This window comes from Marmota flaviventris, chromosome 1 (assembly GCF_047511675.1).
Source record: "Marmota flaviventris isolate mMarFla1 chromosome 1, mMarFla1.hap1, whole genome shotgun sequence".
Lineage (NCBI taxonomy): Eukaryota > Metazoa > Chordata > Mammalia > Rodentia > Sciuridae > Marmota > Marmota flaviventris.
The window spans coordinates 39635325-39651491 of NC_092498.1; the positions used below are offsets into that span (position 1 = coordinate 39635325).

Genomic DNA, 16167 nt, shown 5'->3' on the forward strand with positions numbered 1-16167 from the left:
GCTAGCCTCCTTTCACTCTTCTTTGTGATGCGAGAGATTTATCCATGTTGTTGCACTTCTCGAGGATCATGTATTCTATGCAACATTCTATTGTGTGAAAATGCTATGGTGCATTTATTCATTCTGTTATTGGTGAGTATTTAGGCGGTTTTAGCTAAGGGGCTATTGTTTATAGTGATGCTATGAACATTCTGGAACACAACTTTTGGTAAACATAAGAATGCATTTTTTTTTCTGAGTATTCTTAGGAGAGGAACTAATGTGTCAGAGGGTATGTATTTAATCATCTTATTGTAAGAAAGTATAAAATATTTTTAATGGGATCACAAATTTGGTATGGAAAGCTGATTGCAATGAAAGAGTTTTTAAAGAGGGGATTAGTCCCAAATAATCTCCTGAGGGTAGACGTGCCTGTTGGGTTTTATCAGTTGTGAAATACTGAAGATAGAAAGAAGATGCCAATGTTGAGTTTTGAATGTATTTCTATTATTGAAGAAGGCTCTGAAGTATTGGTAGTGATCTAGAGGAGAGTCCAACAAAGAATTGAAGGAATACTTTACAATAATGTTCACTAAAATTATAAGAATCATAGGTATTTTTCAATACATAATGAAAGGAAGATCAGTAGAGTAGAGGCAGAGGATCAGGGGAAGGGAGTAGGGGAAGGAAGGGAGTAGTACTAGGGATGGAGGAGAAAACTATGTCATATACACTTATAAACATGTAAAAATGAATCCCAATAGCTCTAACGCACTAAAAAAGGATCATACTCTGACTTTAGTTGTGTTTTGAGATTGCAAAATAAATCCCCACTCCCAAATATTTTTAGTTGAAATTTATTTCAAGTACTATTTCCTTTATTCTACACCAGAGCCAGTAAATAAATTTCTTTAACATAGTATGAGATGCTTAAAAAACAATTCCTGATTGGGCCAGTAAAATTTGTCTTAATTATAATAGCTAAATAAGTGGAATCAAACTGTAAAAATGTCTAAAGTCATTGCCGAATCAATGAGATTCTGTGATCATATAATTTAAAAATATTTGTAAATATACAATGAATTTCAGAAAAAAATCACAATCATGCTCAGTGCACTGGCACATGCCTGTAATTCCAGTTACTGGGGAGTCTGAGGCAGGAGGATCACAAGCTCAAGGCCAGCCTCAGCAACTTAGCAAGACCCTGTCTCAAAATGAAAAGAAAAAAGAGCTGTAGATCAGTGGTAGAGCACCAATAGGTTCAATCTCCAACACTGAAAAAAAAATCCCAATCATTTCAAAAATATTATCAGTAGATTTGGCAAAATAATATTAGAAGTTAATGGTATTAATGGTAATAAGTTATTAAAATGTTTCTAGAAGAATCCCATTTTTCTACCTTTAAAACTCTAAAACGACTGCCAAAAGTAAACCTCCAATTTTTTATTATTCAATAATTATAACTGAAAAGAGAATCACAAGATCTTTCATACCACTACTCACAGAGCAAGAGTTCTTTCTTTCCATTTTGTCACTCAACCATGATGGCATTAGAGAGATTTAGCAAGTATGACTTCACATTGTTTTACTGAAGAGGAAGGTATAAAACTTTATGTCTGGTTTTCCAATAGCATATCTCAGAAAACCTCTCTCAAATGAAACTCAATTAAATTGTTAAAAGATACAAATTAGAAGCTAAGATAAAGACAAAAATAGCAAAAGAGTATATTGCTCAGCATCCATTTTTATTTCCCAATGTGTAACAACATTCAATAATTGCCTGTCATGTTTATCTAGCACCATTAAAATCCTTAATGCTACTGATGAACTGCTAGATAAGCATTCCCCTGCCTTCTCTGCTAAGATTTTTTTTTTTTTTTGAGGGCAATTAACACCAAACAACCATGGGGGATGGAAAGACAGAGAAACATTTAAACGTTTTAAGGCTGAATAAACTGCTAGCATCTTATAGCAATTTATGGTTTCTGAGGAATGCTGGAATAAAATAAATGACTTCACAATGAGGATGTTAAAACTTTTAGTAGTTCAATGCTGAATTTGACACATGGGAAAATTAGACTCCTGACTTCTGATCATAATTTTCGCATTCTATATCTGTTCTGACTGTTGTTTCAAGTTGAAACAAATACACAACACTGGCTAGTTTAAAATGTCAAATAGAGGAGTATTTTCTTTGAGATATATGAATTCACATCATTTACTTGAATTATGAATGTGTAGATAAGATACCTTTCAACTACCCTCACAATTAGTGAATTGTGCCGCTGATGATTAAAAAATTCATTTTGAAAGCACATGGACAATATTGGTTAGTTCTGATTTACAACTATGTAAATGAGTAAGTCTGGCACACTATCTGAAACATCTGGATTGATTTCAAAAGCAACTTCAGAAGTCTCTCTGACTTAAATGTGTATTATAAGCATATAACTGCAACCAAGGACAAGACAATTTAACTAGACTGTTATCTACAGTGGTCCTCGTGGGTATGAAAAATTTATAAAAAAAATCATTTTGTAAAACTTTTCAGTTGGACAGAATATTTTTAGCAATTACACATTAAGAATTGGTAATTTGATACTCTGGGGTAATCCAACAACTGTGTATATATCCAAACTTCAATATTTCAATGTTTTCCCCAACTCATATATTCAATGAAAAGTTATGAATCAATATTGGATAATGATATCACAGTAAAATGCTCAGGTAAATTTACATAATTATAATGAAATGTTACTTTAAATATAATTTTATTTGTGATTATTTATTTTTATACATATGGAAACATCTTTTCATATCTGCAAAGTACTTGTACATTTTCTCAGAAAATTTCAACATCAGTATGAATGCTTGTAGGATTTTGTTACTATTGTCATTTCAATACTGTGAGCCTACCCAATGACCAGGCACATTCCTATTCATTTATATATATTATGTGTGTGTGCGTGTGTGTGCGTGTGTGTGTGTGTGTGTGTGTGTGTGTGTACTGGGGATTGAACCCATCCAGGGCACTTAACCACATCTGCAGCCCTTTTTAAATATTTTTTATTTAGGGACAGAGTCTTAGGCTGTGTTTCTTAGGTCCTTGCTAAGTTGATGAGGCTGGCTTTGAACTTGTGATCCTCCTGCCTCAGCCTCCCAAACTGCTAGAAATATATTTGATGGGGATTCAGATTATAAGAGAAAGTAATGGGAAACAAGTTAACTTTGAAGACTATTAAGGTTATTTATTTTTAATATGATACAATGCACAGCACCTTTCTTTTAATCAATGAAAATCTAATATTGCCATAAAACTATTTCCAAAAATGATGTTTAAACATTAGTTTGTTGGATTCTAATTGGAGTTAAACATAATTTTAATTAAAAAAAGTGTTCTGTGGCAAGTTAGACAACTGCTATGTTCAACTGAGTCAAACAGATTTCTTTACCTGGCCTTTTAAAAAATTTTTTCCCCTGATATGAACTGTGAATGTCTAGAATGACTCAGATGCTGCATTTCCATAATTATTTTATTTTTTTTCCAGAGCATCTTGCTGGACCAGTGAGAAATAGATCATCCAGATAGGTTATAATTGGAATGACTTAAAATTGGGCTCATGTTTTAAACCATACAGAATTCTAAGATTTTAAAATAAAAAAGTGGTTACTTTTTATGTCCATTTCTAGATATAGAAGAAAATGAAAAATTAACCAAAATTAAAACAAAACCCAAAACAAAAACCTCAAAATCTTAAGAGACTTAATTTTTTCATACTTAATAGCAAGAAATGAACTTTAACAAAGGGAAGGGAAAGTTATAATGTAGATAAATTTCTTGAATTTAAAGAAAATGTTTATTTAAAAGACCAAAGGGGGTCAATTTTGTTTTATATGCAGAGTACCTAAAATTTCCTATAAGGAATATATGGGCTTTCAAAGCAACTCTTCAGAAATGTGATATACATGGTTGGCAAGTACAAGTGAGTATTTTTCTTTAAAAAATTTAAAATGCTGGCATTGGAGAAGATAATGCTAAGTGAAGTTAGCCAATCCCCAAAAAACAAATGGTGAAATATTTTCTCTGATGTAAGGAGGCTGACTCATAGTGGGATAGGAATGGGGAGCATGGGAGGAATAGATAAATTATAGATAGGGCAGAGGGGTGAGAGGAGAAGGGAGGGGGCAGGGGATTAGCAAGGATGGTGAAATGTGATAGACATCATTATTCAAAGTGCACGTATGAAGACAGGAATTGGTGTCAACATACTTTATATACAACCAGAGATGAAAAATTGTGCTGTATATGTGTAAGAAGAATTGTAATGCATTCCGCTGTCATTTAAAAAAAATTAAAATGTGCACAAATTTGTTGGAAACATTTTAGGTTTACCTTATGAGCCCACTGATACAGCTTATGCTTAACATACAATGTCTTCTTCATGCATTTATGCAAAACATATTTCTTATGCTTAAGACTTGGTTTACTACTTGACCATTTTGATGACACTCTGAAATAGGATAAGAGATTTTAGGAATGAGAAGAATTAACTAATGTGATATAGAGCTTCTCTAGAAGTCTTGGATGTGCAGAGTTTTACTAATAAATTGGGAATCTATGTCTGGATTCATACAGGCCATTCTGTATCTTCGTGAACCACAAAACATTGTAGCACAATATAAATATTGAACAATTCTGTGTTTATATATATATAAAGAAAACAACTACCACAGACATAAGCAAGATTATCCTTCATAGTTATTTCACTGAAATCAGCTTTATGCCATGACATTTGAAGGAACAGGAGCTTAGAGACAGTAGAAAGGACAGAAAGTAAAATATTACACAGAGATTACTGATGACAACAAAATACAAAATTTTTATGTTTTAATTGTTTGTAATCGCAAATAATAATTTTTTTTTTCTTGGCAGTTAAATATAAAGCAGTGGAACCCTTTCATCCTAAAAAAACTGAAAAGGAAGTCAAATAAGTACATGGGATATATTGGAGACTATTTTTGTCAGTGAAGCCTGAGGGGCTTTGTGGACCTAGTTTGAAAACCACATTATTAAGTAGATAGATGAGTTGAGGTGTCAGGGACAGAGCATAGAGAACTAAATGATAATGGCAGACGCTTTTCTGTCACACCTGACATGAATGGTAGCTGCAGGAAATTTTCCTAGTCTCTCCCTCATCAGCTCCAGTGTGCTCCCTCAGGGAGCCCATGTGAGAAAAGAGTGCTGGAACCCACAACTGATTTAAATTAGACCCTAGGCAACTACTTTCTCTATGTACCTAAGTGTCCTTAGACATCTTTCCTTCTTTACCTGGCTCTTTGAATGCCTAGTTACCCCAGGAAAAGTCAGTCCCTCACCTCTGCCTCTCTTTTACATTTGAAAGGGAAAAAAATCCTGGTTGTGAATGATAACTGCCAAGGCACTACTAGCTGTGTATCCATGCTATCGAACGAGGAGCTGAAAGTTTGAAATGGATTAGACATTAAATAAATTCTACCAACTGAAAAAGTTTTGGGAGAAATTAGGACTCCCTTTCAAAATTGTTTATAAGACTCTATTGCCTTTTCTCTCTGATTTAATTAAGCATTTTTCCTCAAATAGCCACCATGATAAAGAACAATTTCTTGTTCCAGTTTATTTCTATTAACCTGTAAGATTAAGCCTTTATAATCTCTGCTAGAATCCATTACAAACAGTAACGTGTTCAGTTGTATTACAGTTGAATGGTCAAGCGGTTATCCTTAGAATCTACTCTACCCATGCTCATAAGTATTTTTACCAGACATATCTTGAATTTAATACATGACTTAAAACCACAAACCCTTCAACTAAAATCGATTTGTAAATTGGGCATTATATTAATATTTTTAATCATTCAAAATGTATTTCTTTTCTAAATTTTTGATGATGGATCTTTTCTGTTCCCACCAATTCTAATAGAAATAAGTCCACACCTGCATGTGTTCTAGAGTCCCTGACTGAGAAGACAGTACCTGCTCTTCACAGTTCCTAGCAGTAGTTTTTGAGGGTCACTGAAACATAATATCTACATAATTTGTGTCAGTACTGTGAGAGGCTTGTAAAATAAGGATGAAGATAGCTTATGCTATTAGGAAATAATGTTAAATCTGTATATTTATGAAAATTTTTATTAAAAGCTTTGTACTTTATTTCTAAAATTTATAGGGCCTTCTTTTTCTTCTAATTATTAGTGTTATGGTACAAATTATGAAGCAAATCCTATGCAAGTAATTTTGGATGCTAGTGAGGCTTTCTGCAAAATATCAGACTTAAATGGGCATAGGTTGAGCCCCACATATGCTTGTAAAAACAATTGCTAAAGTCATTCATTAATGTTGAGGAGGTCTCTGCATTGTCATTTGTCAGGATAGCAGGTAAAGGGAGAAAACATGGAAGACAATACAAATCACTATTAAAATTAATGTTACAGAGAAATTAATATTACACTAATGAGACATCAGACAAACTATTGTGAACTCTTAACTTGTGACTACCTTTTTAGAGACCAAATGTAAATAATTAAAGGGTATGATGACCTACAAAAAGTATTAGACTTATCTGGATACCAGCATGATATCCACATGGCAATAGAACATTCTGTCATCTTAGAGGCACTGGAACATGATTATTGAAATCTCAAAGAAAAATATGCCCAACACTTTAATAGAATTTGTATTCTGTTTACAAATACAGTGGTAAAGTCTAGAACTCTTTCATATTTCTCTAACAGAAAGGAAGAAGATACTTTTTCTCCTTTGATATTTTAACAGGTATGTTGTGATATTTTGACAGATATATTGACTTATGTTGTTTTCATAATTTTAAGATTTTTTTCTCTTTATATATGAAAAGTACCATAGTAAAATACTTAAAAATATTGAGCTGTAAAATATAGAATCGTTGTATTGATTAAAGTTCAGTTAATGTAGAATTTCTTTGACAAAATATGAATGTTTTCTAAGGGACAAATCTGATTGAGCTTTGATGTTTTCATAGTGTTTGCAACCAATTTTACAATAAGTACTCAATATATTATATGGGCTTAATAAAACAGGAGGAAGAAAAATGTGGAGATTGGAATGTTTTATACTTTTGCTACTATTTGTTATGATTAAGGAGATAATCTCCAAATTTTCCCTAAAACTATTCCTCCTGGATTGAAGTTCAGCACTTCCTTTCAGGGTAATCTTTAAATTGCCAATATTCTTTCTACCAAAGTTTCTATGGATTTATTCTGTTTTCAAAATTATACCTAAATAGCCTTCACCGTATGAAGATTAATCTTCATAAATATCAAAAGTTTCCATGACTCATAATCAAGTGAACTGTTACATGAAAGTGTTTGTTGTTTGGCCCAAGAAGGCACCATCCTCAGGAGGGGCAATAAATCCACATGTTGTCTCTATCAGGTGCAAACCCCTGGTTCCTACTGAGCTACAGTACCTGTGAGTGACTGTTTGATCCAGTGCACTCAAACTTTTTAATGTGCAGGAGAACCCCCTATGGATCTTGATGAAATTCAGATTCTGACTCAGTAGGTCTGAGATTGGGCTGTGTTGCTGAATTTCCATCAGTTTCTCAATGATCTTTATACTGCTGGTCCACAGAGCACATTTTAGTAGCAAGGATTTGATCCCTGTGATATTGATAGCCTATACTGGCAGCCTGTTTCTGTACATGAAGTTTTATTGGGACACAGCCCAGCTCATCTGCTCACATATTATTGTCCACGGCAGCTTTCATGCTACAAATGCAGAACTGAGTAGTTGCGACAAAGACCTTCTGGTCCGCAAAGACAAACGTGTCTGTTATCTGGCCCTTGAGGAAAACATTTGGTGACAGTAATTTAATCTAATAGCCAATTATTGAGATTCCTCATGTTCTCCCTCTGTTAGTAAATATTTGATAGGTATCAACAGCAATATTTTACTTTTAGGCAACAGGAGAGTTATGCATATTGAACAATGTGGAGTCAGGAAGAAAACTCACGAGATAAACCTTTGTGCTTGCTTGATGCTGACTAATGATTTAACATCACATGTCTAATTGAGTTCAGTCTTAGAATATTTACTGATTATGCAGTATGGCTTAAATTGACGATGTGAAATACCAAAGGAGAAAAAATCTGAGGGTAAGTTTAAAGAGAATTGTCTAGAAGGAATTATATGGCTCACAGTGCTCAAAACTGGAGCATCAACTATTTTTATCTAATTCATCTTTAAAGTGTCCCTTTCACATAAATCAAATAGAGTTATTCCATATTTTAACAGAGAGAGAGTGTGTAGAATTACATAAATATCCCAAACACACAATTCAATCCCTTTAAATTGGTAATTTTCCAGTTTGGGAAAATCCAAGTTGTCATAGTGGTTATCAACATGAACCAACGGGTTAATCTATTATCCAAACCTACTGTTGTATGAATCAGGCAACTCTGAACAGAAAACTTTACATGGGGATCAAAGAGATTTTCTAAAATGGGTATTATTGACCTCATTAAGTGGAATAGGTGTGCTACTAATATTTCTTCTCCCACTTAGTATGTAGAGAAAAACCTGAATATTTGATCAGTATCACACAGAAAGTTTCTGGCACATGTAGTACTTATTTTTGGTAAAAGATTTAGTGATCTCAATGATCTGTTTATTGCCCAGAAATATGATATGGAGGGATGGAAAAGAAGTGCATCATAACCTGACTGTGGATAAAATGCAGCCCCACTAGGGCTCAACTCTTTGTAGGGAAAAATAAATTCTCTCTAGCATTTCATCCATTCATAATTCTACAAATATTTACTGGTATTTATTATTCTAGGAGCTTAGGATACGTTGGTAAATAAAATAGTCTAATATATCCTCATAGGTTTACACTGACATGGGAAATAAAAACATAAATTGTAGAGGTCTGGGGAAATAGCTCAGTTGGTAGAGTGCTTGCCTAGCATGCACAAAGCCCTGGGTTCAATCCTCAGCACCACCACCACCAAAAAAAAAAAAAAAAAAACGTAATAAGTAAGTTATATATTAAGGTATACTTATTAGTAGTATTATTAGTAATAAGTAAGTTATATAGTATAAATGTATGCTATAGAAATGTAAAACATGGAGCAGGATAAGGGATTTTGGAATGCTGAGTTGGATTAAGCGTAAAATTCTATCACTTATGCATAAATGGAAATGTTGTCTATGTGTACCTTGCATAAGCTAGGTTATCTCTGAGATTCTTTAAGATATCAAGGTTAAATAATGTGATTTTTAGAGGTTCAGATATTCTATTATTCTGTGAAAATTTTTTGAATTAATTAATTTAATTAAGTGTATATGACAGCAGATTGCGTTTTGATTCATTGTATACAACTGCAGCACAACTTTACATTTCTATGGTTGTACATGATGTAGTATCACACTATGTGCAGTTATACATGTACCTAGGGTAATGATGTCCTACTCATTTCACCATCTTTCCTGCTCCCATGTACCCTCCTTTTCCCTCCCTCTACTTTGCCCATTCAAAGTTTGTTCTGTGAAATTTTTAAGGTAATTAACTTAAGAAATTAGGCACTCAGTAAAGCATAAACTTCTAGAAAATGAATCAATTTAGATCTTCAGTGTCCTGGGTTCATTTCCAAGTACTGGCAGAAGAGAGAACAAATAAATAAGAAAGAAAAGGAAAGAATAAAGAAAAGAAACAAAAAAGAAAAGGAAAGAGCACTAGTGGTGAGTAGAAAATGTGTAATTAATTTGGTTTATGAGTGATTAAAAATCTGTTGCTAGAGTGACACCTTTCAAGATTTCATACCAAAATGCTATATATATTATTTGTATTATGTTTTTAGGAGAGATAATGCTCCAAATGCATTACAACATACATAAATATTTATCAGATGTGTGCATATTGACATTTTTGCTGCAAGTATATTTAATACCACATATCAGGATGGATGAAGGTTTTCATGGCTTCTAAGGTATACCTTAAGATCTGACTTTTAGGAATGTAGTTAAATCACTTTTCAGCACAGAGTCTATTATTATGAGAAAGTCCAAGCTATTAAAATAAAATCGTGCCCCAAGTTGAAGATGTAAAAAAAAAATGACCACATGGGAAACAGTCTAAAATAATATATAATTAAATTGGTGACAGTCAAACTGTTTTATCTGTGTAATTACTGATAACATGATCCACAGATGAACAGAAATGTCCCAAGGCCACTGTTTCATAGGGGATTAGTGTAACTGTACTGAGCACACAGGGGGATCAACTTTATGTTTAAATGGAGAGGAGGAAGAGACATCTTCTTCAAGGCCACTTGAAAGCCCACTTCCACCTCATCTTGAAAGCTGATTTGGCAGGGAGAAGGCAGTTGTCATGGAGATTGCAAGCATGACTTGGATAGAGTGGCAAAATTATAACATTTTACAAATACCATCAGAATTGAGAAAACATGATTAAGGAAAGTAGTAATTGCCAAAGAAATTAGTCAATAGAGATTCAATGCTGCAGACTTGACTCTGAATAAATATCTAGTAAACACTAAAATATCCCACTGGATATCTCATCATAGATCAGGTTCAGCAGGATAGAAATGATGTAGGACAAATGGAAGAACTACATTGGAACTGTTCACTTAGTTAAGGATCTAATATCTTTTCCCAAGTCCCATGATGTTCAATGTTATCATGAACACATCTTTTTCTATCTATACCTATCCTTGGAATACAGTACTTCATTCCCGGTGCTTTGAATTGACAGTGGAAGAAGTCTTCTGTCTTTGGCCAATTTCAATTAATTTTGTATTTTTTTATTTAATAAGTATTCCAATTTTTTTTTGTTAGAGTCACAGAATATTTTAAAAGTTTTTTTTTTCCCTAAAAATAAGATTGTTAAGTGACTTACTTAAGCTCTCTTGCATCTAATTAGCAGATCAGGGTAAAAGTGAGAATATATTAAAGTCATTCTGGAAGTTCACAGGTGATTCTATAAACAAATTATTATCTCAGTGGCTAACTATGCATAACAAGTTAAATGTGAGTGAACACTTATATGCAGCATTCCAAAAGAAACACATTTTTAAAGTGATCTTGAATTTCACATTTTAATAAGTAATTATGATTTTCTACTTTATAATCTCAAAATAGGAAGGAAATTTATATTTTTCTTGGTATTTAAGACATAGTATCTTTTTTTGAGGTAGAAAATAAAATATTCATTTACTCTTAGAGACATTTCTCAAAGTATGTCTATAATAAATATTTTTCTTTTGTAGTTACTGTTCTAAGTGAATGGAATAATCTCCAATTTCTAATGCACATATGTTAACATGAAAAATACTATATCTAGATTCTCAATACCATGGAATATTTGAGGTTCACATCTCTAGACTTTGATGAAACAGGAACTCTATGATTTTTTTTTTAAGGAAAACGTTTTTAGAAAACATTGTAAAGAAAGGTTTGAGATTCCAATAAATGTGTCACTGTGGTATCTTGATAGTTTGTAAATGTGAGATGGTTCCATTAGTTTGTCCCAATAGCAGAAGTTATTTTGGCAAGGCTGGAGGGTAGTGTACCTAGCTCCTAGCCATTTAACTCATTCTTTTTTGGTCATCTCTATCAAAAAGGTTGGAGTTCATTAACTAGTGCTTGAGAATACAATTACAACACATCTGTGATTCAAAACAGATGTATTAAAATAAAAGAATAGTGGACAAATATCGTTTAATGCTGCCCATGTTAAGGAAAAAAACTCAAGGAGTTCAGTATATACTTTGATCAAGGATGGCCACGATTCAAACTTTTTGCAACTCAATTATCAGTGCATTTTCGTTTTCTATTTTGCTTTAGAAAATAAGAGCATCCAGTTTTCTAGGACTATGTACATTTTCCTGTGTTCTGTTGTTGTGGTTTTATTTTTTGCTAATCTCAGCTTGATGGACAATAAACAGATGTTTGAGTTTTCACCAATTACTATTTTCCACCTCTCCTCTCTGCTACTTAATGATACTTAGGGCACATTACAAAGCTTGCCAGTTTGGTTGTTAAAAGTCTGTCTCGTGTAAAACTTTAATCTCAATTTGAATTCAAACATTATTTCCTCTTTAAATCCTTTCTGTACACAGACCATTGGGGACTATTGGGTCTACTGAGTGAAAAGGCTCTTGAAAAGCTCCAAGAGTTTTCTGGAACCATTTGTGCCTATTCTTTTAAGGATATGGGCCCCATCAGACTTCTTGGCTTTGGACAATTAGACGATACCACCAAGTGTCCTGTTAGATATAAGTGAAACATCATGTGGTGCTCCACTGTGTTCAGTTTAGAACACACTCCCGAAAAGCTTTAGTACCATACATATGCATTTTACTTCTACTCCCAAAGACAGCAAATATGAAAACTGAAGAAAAATTGCATTACCATGGCTGTTACATCTGGATGTTTCCACTAGCCTTCCATTTTGATCGTAGCATGCCATTGCTTGGTAACGATATCCTTGTCCACATTCCTTGATGTCTCCTTGTATTTTCATTCCCAGTAAAACTTCCACTTTCCCTTCTGGCAAAATACAGTCTGACCAGTTCCCTACAGGCTGTGCATTGTATTTGTCACAAGGACAATACTGAGTCTCAATCAGGGGGTACAAATGGGAATTTTTACATTTTTCTTTCTTTTTACTTTTTCCTGTGGAAGAGAAACATTTGACAATTTAAGTTGGAAAATAGCATTATTAATTTAAAACATCCCTAAATTTTCTACTTTTCTAAACTTCCTTTCTCTGATTTAACAATACCCATTACTAGCCTATAAATAAACACTATTTTCTCACTCCAAAGTGCTTCCTATGCAGATTTTTGCTGGTGTTGTGTGCTTTGCATAGTAAAAAATTTTCTTATATTCTCATTTAAAAATGGCCCATTTTGTATAAGGGACTACTTACTGTGTTGAATTTTAAACTCTCCAAAATGAATAAAATCCTCTAAAATGAAAAAATTATTTCCACTGATGGGAGAATTTGAGGTGATTGCATAAACCTCACATATGCAGAAATATGAGCCGGAGACAGTCACTTCCTTGGTAACTGCAAATAGTGTAGTTACATAGGATTAAAATTCAGAAAAGATTTATGGGCTTTATGTCTCCATCTATGCATTGTATTTTTCAGAATTTCTGAATAGTAATCATTTTCACATAGGTGGTGATTAATGTACGAAAATCAATAATATTAAAAATGAAGATATTTAATATTAGAATAAAATATTTGAAAAGTTTTGAATAAATTCCTTCTTAAAATTATATAAATTCCTCTTGAGTACAATTATATATATGCTTGAAAATATATCTAGTTAATTATTTTTGTTATATCACAAACTATTTTATTATATTATATAATATATTCTATTGTATATAATTAATTACCTACACCTATCTCTAACTTCTTTAAGTTTTCTTATGTTATTTTCAATGGAATCCATTTTACAGGTGGTTCTTTTAATAATTTAAACATTCTGAATGGTCTATTACCACCAATATTTTCTGTTGTCTTTTGCTACTGACAGTTTTTGCAATGTGTTAGTCTTCAGTTCAGTGTGAGGGTTCCTGTGTTGCTTGGTACATTACTGACTTTTGTCATTGTGACTCCCTTTTTAGATGAAGTTTCAGATACAGAATTAATGTCATATTTCTCCTTCTAGGAGATGATGGATAACCTGAACCTGTGACAGTGAGGCTCGGTTAAGAAAATGAAGAAGCAACCTTTCTTCCTTGCTCCAAGCACTTTGCAATTTCTAGGCAATTCACTGCAAGTGTATGTTTAAGCCAAAAAATAATCTATCATGTATTGCACAGTCAGTTTGAATAGGGAGTCAGGTTGCTTATTCTTTCTATTAAGATGACATAATGCTTCTATTACTGCCAACTTAAATTAAAATACACACCCAAGTCCACTGACATATTTGGTGTAGGAACAGCAACAAGAGGCAGTTGCAGTTTTCAGATACATTGTCAAAACTCTCTTGGTCTGACTTCTATTGTGTTTTTCTACCTTGACAAGAGTTGGTTTAGGCATCCTAATTTTTCTTACCCACAATAGTACGCTTTCTGGTCCTAACTGCACCACAATCTCCATTGCATGAAGAAAACTTGGACCAGCTGGTAAATTGACAGTCATCTTGGCAGGGGATCTGGCAAGCTTGTGTGAGGGCTGGCACAGGGCCTGCATACCGGAGGCAGTCATGGATGCCAGCCTGTCCTCCATCTTGCTTTCGACAAGTAATAGCTGAATGAAAAGCATAGTTCTAATTACTCTATAATTCAGAAATTCACATTTGCTCTGTTATAGGAATCCTCTTTTAATTCCCTATTAACAGTAGAAATCTGGTAACAGTGTTTCTAATAATCACAGTACACATAATATTGATTGTAGGTTTTTTAAAATAGCAAATATCCCTCTGGGTTTTTGTGGCACAGAAAAGCACATACCACACACACCCACACATATACACAGGAAAACACACACAGAGCATTTAGCAGCTTTTACTAGATTCTGTTAAAGATTTTAATTTCTGTCACATGTGGGGTATAAAGAAATTAATTTTTTAGGAGACTTATCATATATGCATTCTGATCACAGTTTATGTTGGACATAGGGTATTCAAAAAGGTGCTGGGAGAAACCAGTTACCTCTAAATTATTTTATAACATTGAGCAATCTAGAATTTCTAAATAGAAAGGTCTTAGCAACAAATTGGTTGGTAGTTTGAGGTACGGAGGGAGTAGATATGCAACTTGTCTTGAAACTCATAGAAAGCATGTTTTTGTTTTTATGTATACTGTAAATTTACTGTATGTATACTGTAAATTTTATGTATACTGTAAATTTTAGTTAATGGAAGAAATTAAAATGGAAACTAGAAATGAAAAAGGAAACTTTTAACGATCATACTTTATCATATCATTATCAGCATTTTCACAGTTATGTACGCTAAAATTATCAAATGATTTAAATTCATAAATTATTTATTCAAAGGTATTATTCTACTGAATTACTTAAAACAAGAAACAATTTTATTACTTACTGAACATGGATATAACATAAAGGTAATAAAGGTCATAAAGAAAAAGAGCAAGCAATGCTTTCAGTCCTCTTTCTCCTCTGTCATTTCTCACATTGGTTTTAAAAATAATTCATTCATTTACTGAGAAAGCAGATGAACCATTTAAACTTTGGTCTTAAATTTTTAATCTTCATTGAGTTACCTTAAATGGCCTAGTTTAGATGAGTTAAATGGCTTTCTCAAGTTTATGGTCTAGGCTAAAGCTGGGCTGATTTATCCTTGCTCAGGACTTCATCATCATGAAATTAAGGGAAGAAGTCTACATTTTGATCCTAAATTACAGTTAGGGCTCAGAGGGCTCCAGCTTAGACAACATTGTCTTTATCTGTGAACTAAAACTTAACATCTGTTAGTGCAGGGCTGTGTAATGGGGTATGTAAAGTGACATAACTAACAATTATGTTCTCTGTGTATTAAGTAAAACTTAATACAATGATTGCAGGAAGAGTTACATAAAAGACCCTTCATTGTGCCAACATTAGTGAATACTATCCTATTTTTTAGATGTCATTTCATTTTTATACCCAAATTTGGTAGAGTCAATTAAGAACAGGAGTCTTTGAATTTTAAATACAGTAAAACTTGGTCAAGTGGAAACAGTGAGCTTTATGAAGGTTAGGTGACAAGGAAAAAACAGTAAGTATCACAAAGAGAATCTCACAAATTGGTACCTAATCCTTCTTACACTATGCCAAGCTTTGGGAAACAATGGCATCTAGGTATGGACTAAGAGAGCTCTGACTTGGATTTCAATAAGATAACATGATGGGGACTTGAACAGGAACTGATCATAAAGAGCATCCATCTAGTTGGAAGGATTGCTACCCTATGTAGTATATTAACCAAACGACGTGACTTTGCAGGTCTCTCTACACCTGTTACTTGGAAGAGGACTGACCACTTACACACTTTAAACTTGATAAATTCTCATGGTTCTTGGGGAAAGCTGGCCCAAGGATGCTCAAAAGGAAGGACTGACAAAGAGGAAGATATTAGACATTTTACTAGCCAGGATATGTGGAGCCTCCAGAAACGGTTAATTTAG

General features: G+C 33.3%; 1 protein-coding gene across 1 annotated transcript in view; it reads right to left on the bottom strand.

Moving 5' to 3' along the window:
* Thsd7a (thrombospondin type 1 domain containing 7A) overlaps positions 1-16167 on the bottom strand; it is a 395278-nt gene that overhangs the window by 39520 nt on the left and 339591 nt on the right. The window contains exons 12-13 of the mRNA XM_027926470.2: positions 14090-14284; positions 12427-12690 (exon numbers count right to left, since the gene is read on the bottom strand). Coding sequence (XP_027782271.2) covers positions 12427-12690; positions 14090-14284 — 459 coding nt within the window. The remainder of the gene's footprint in view (positions 1-12426; positions 12691-14089; positions 14285-16167) is intronic.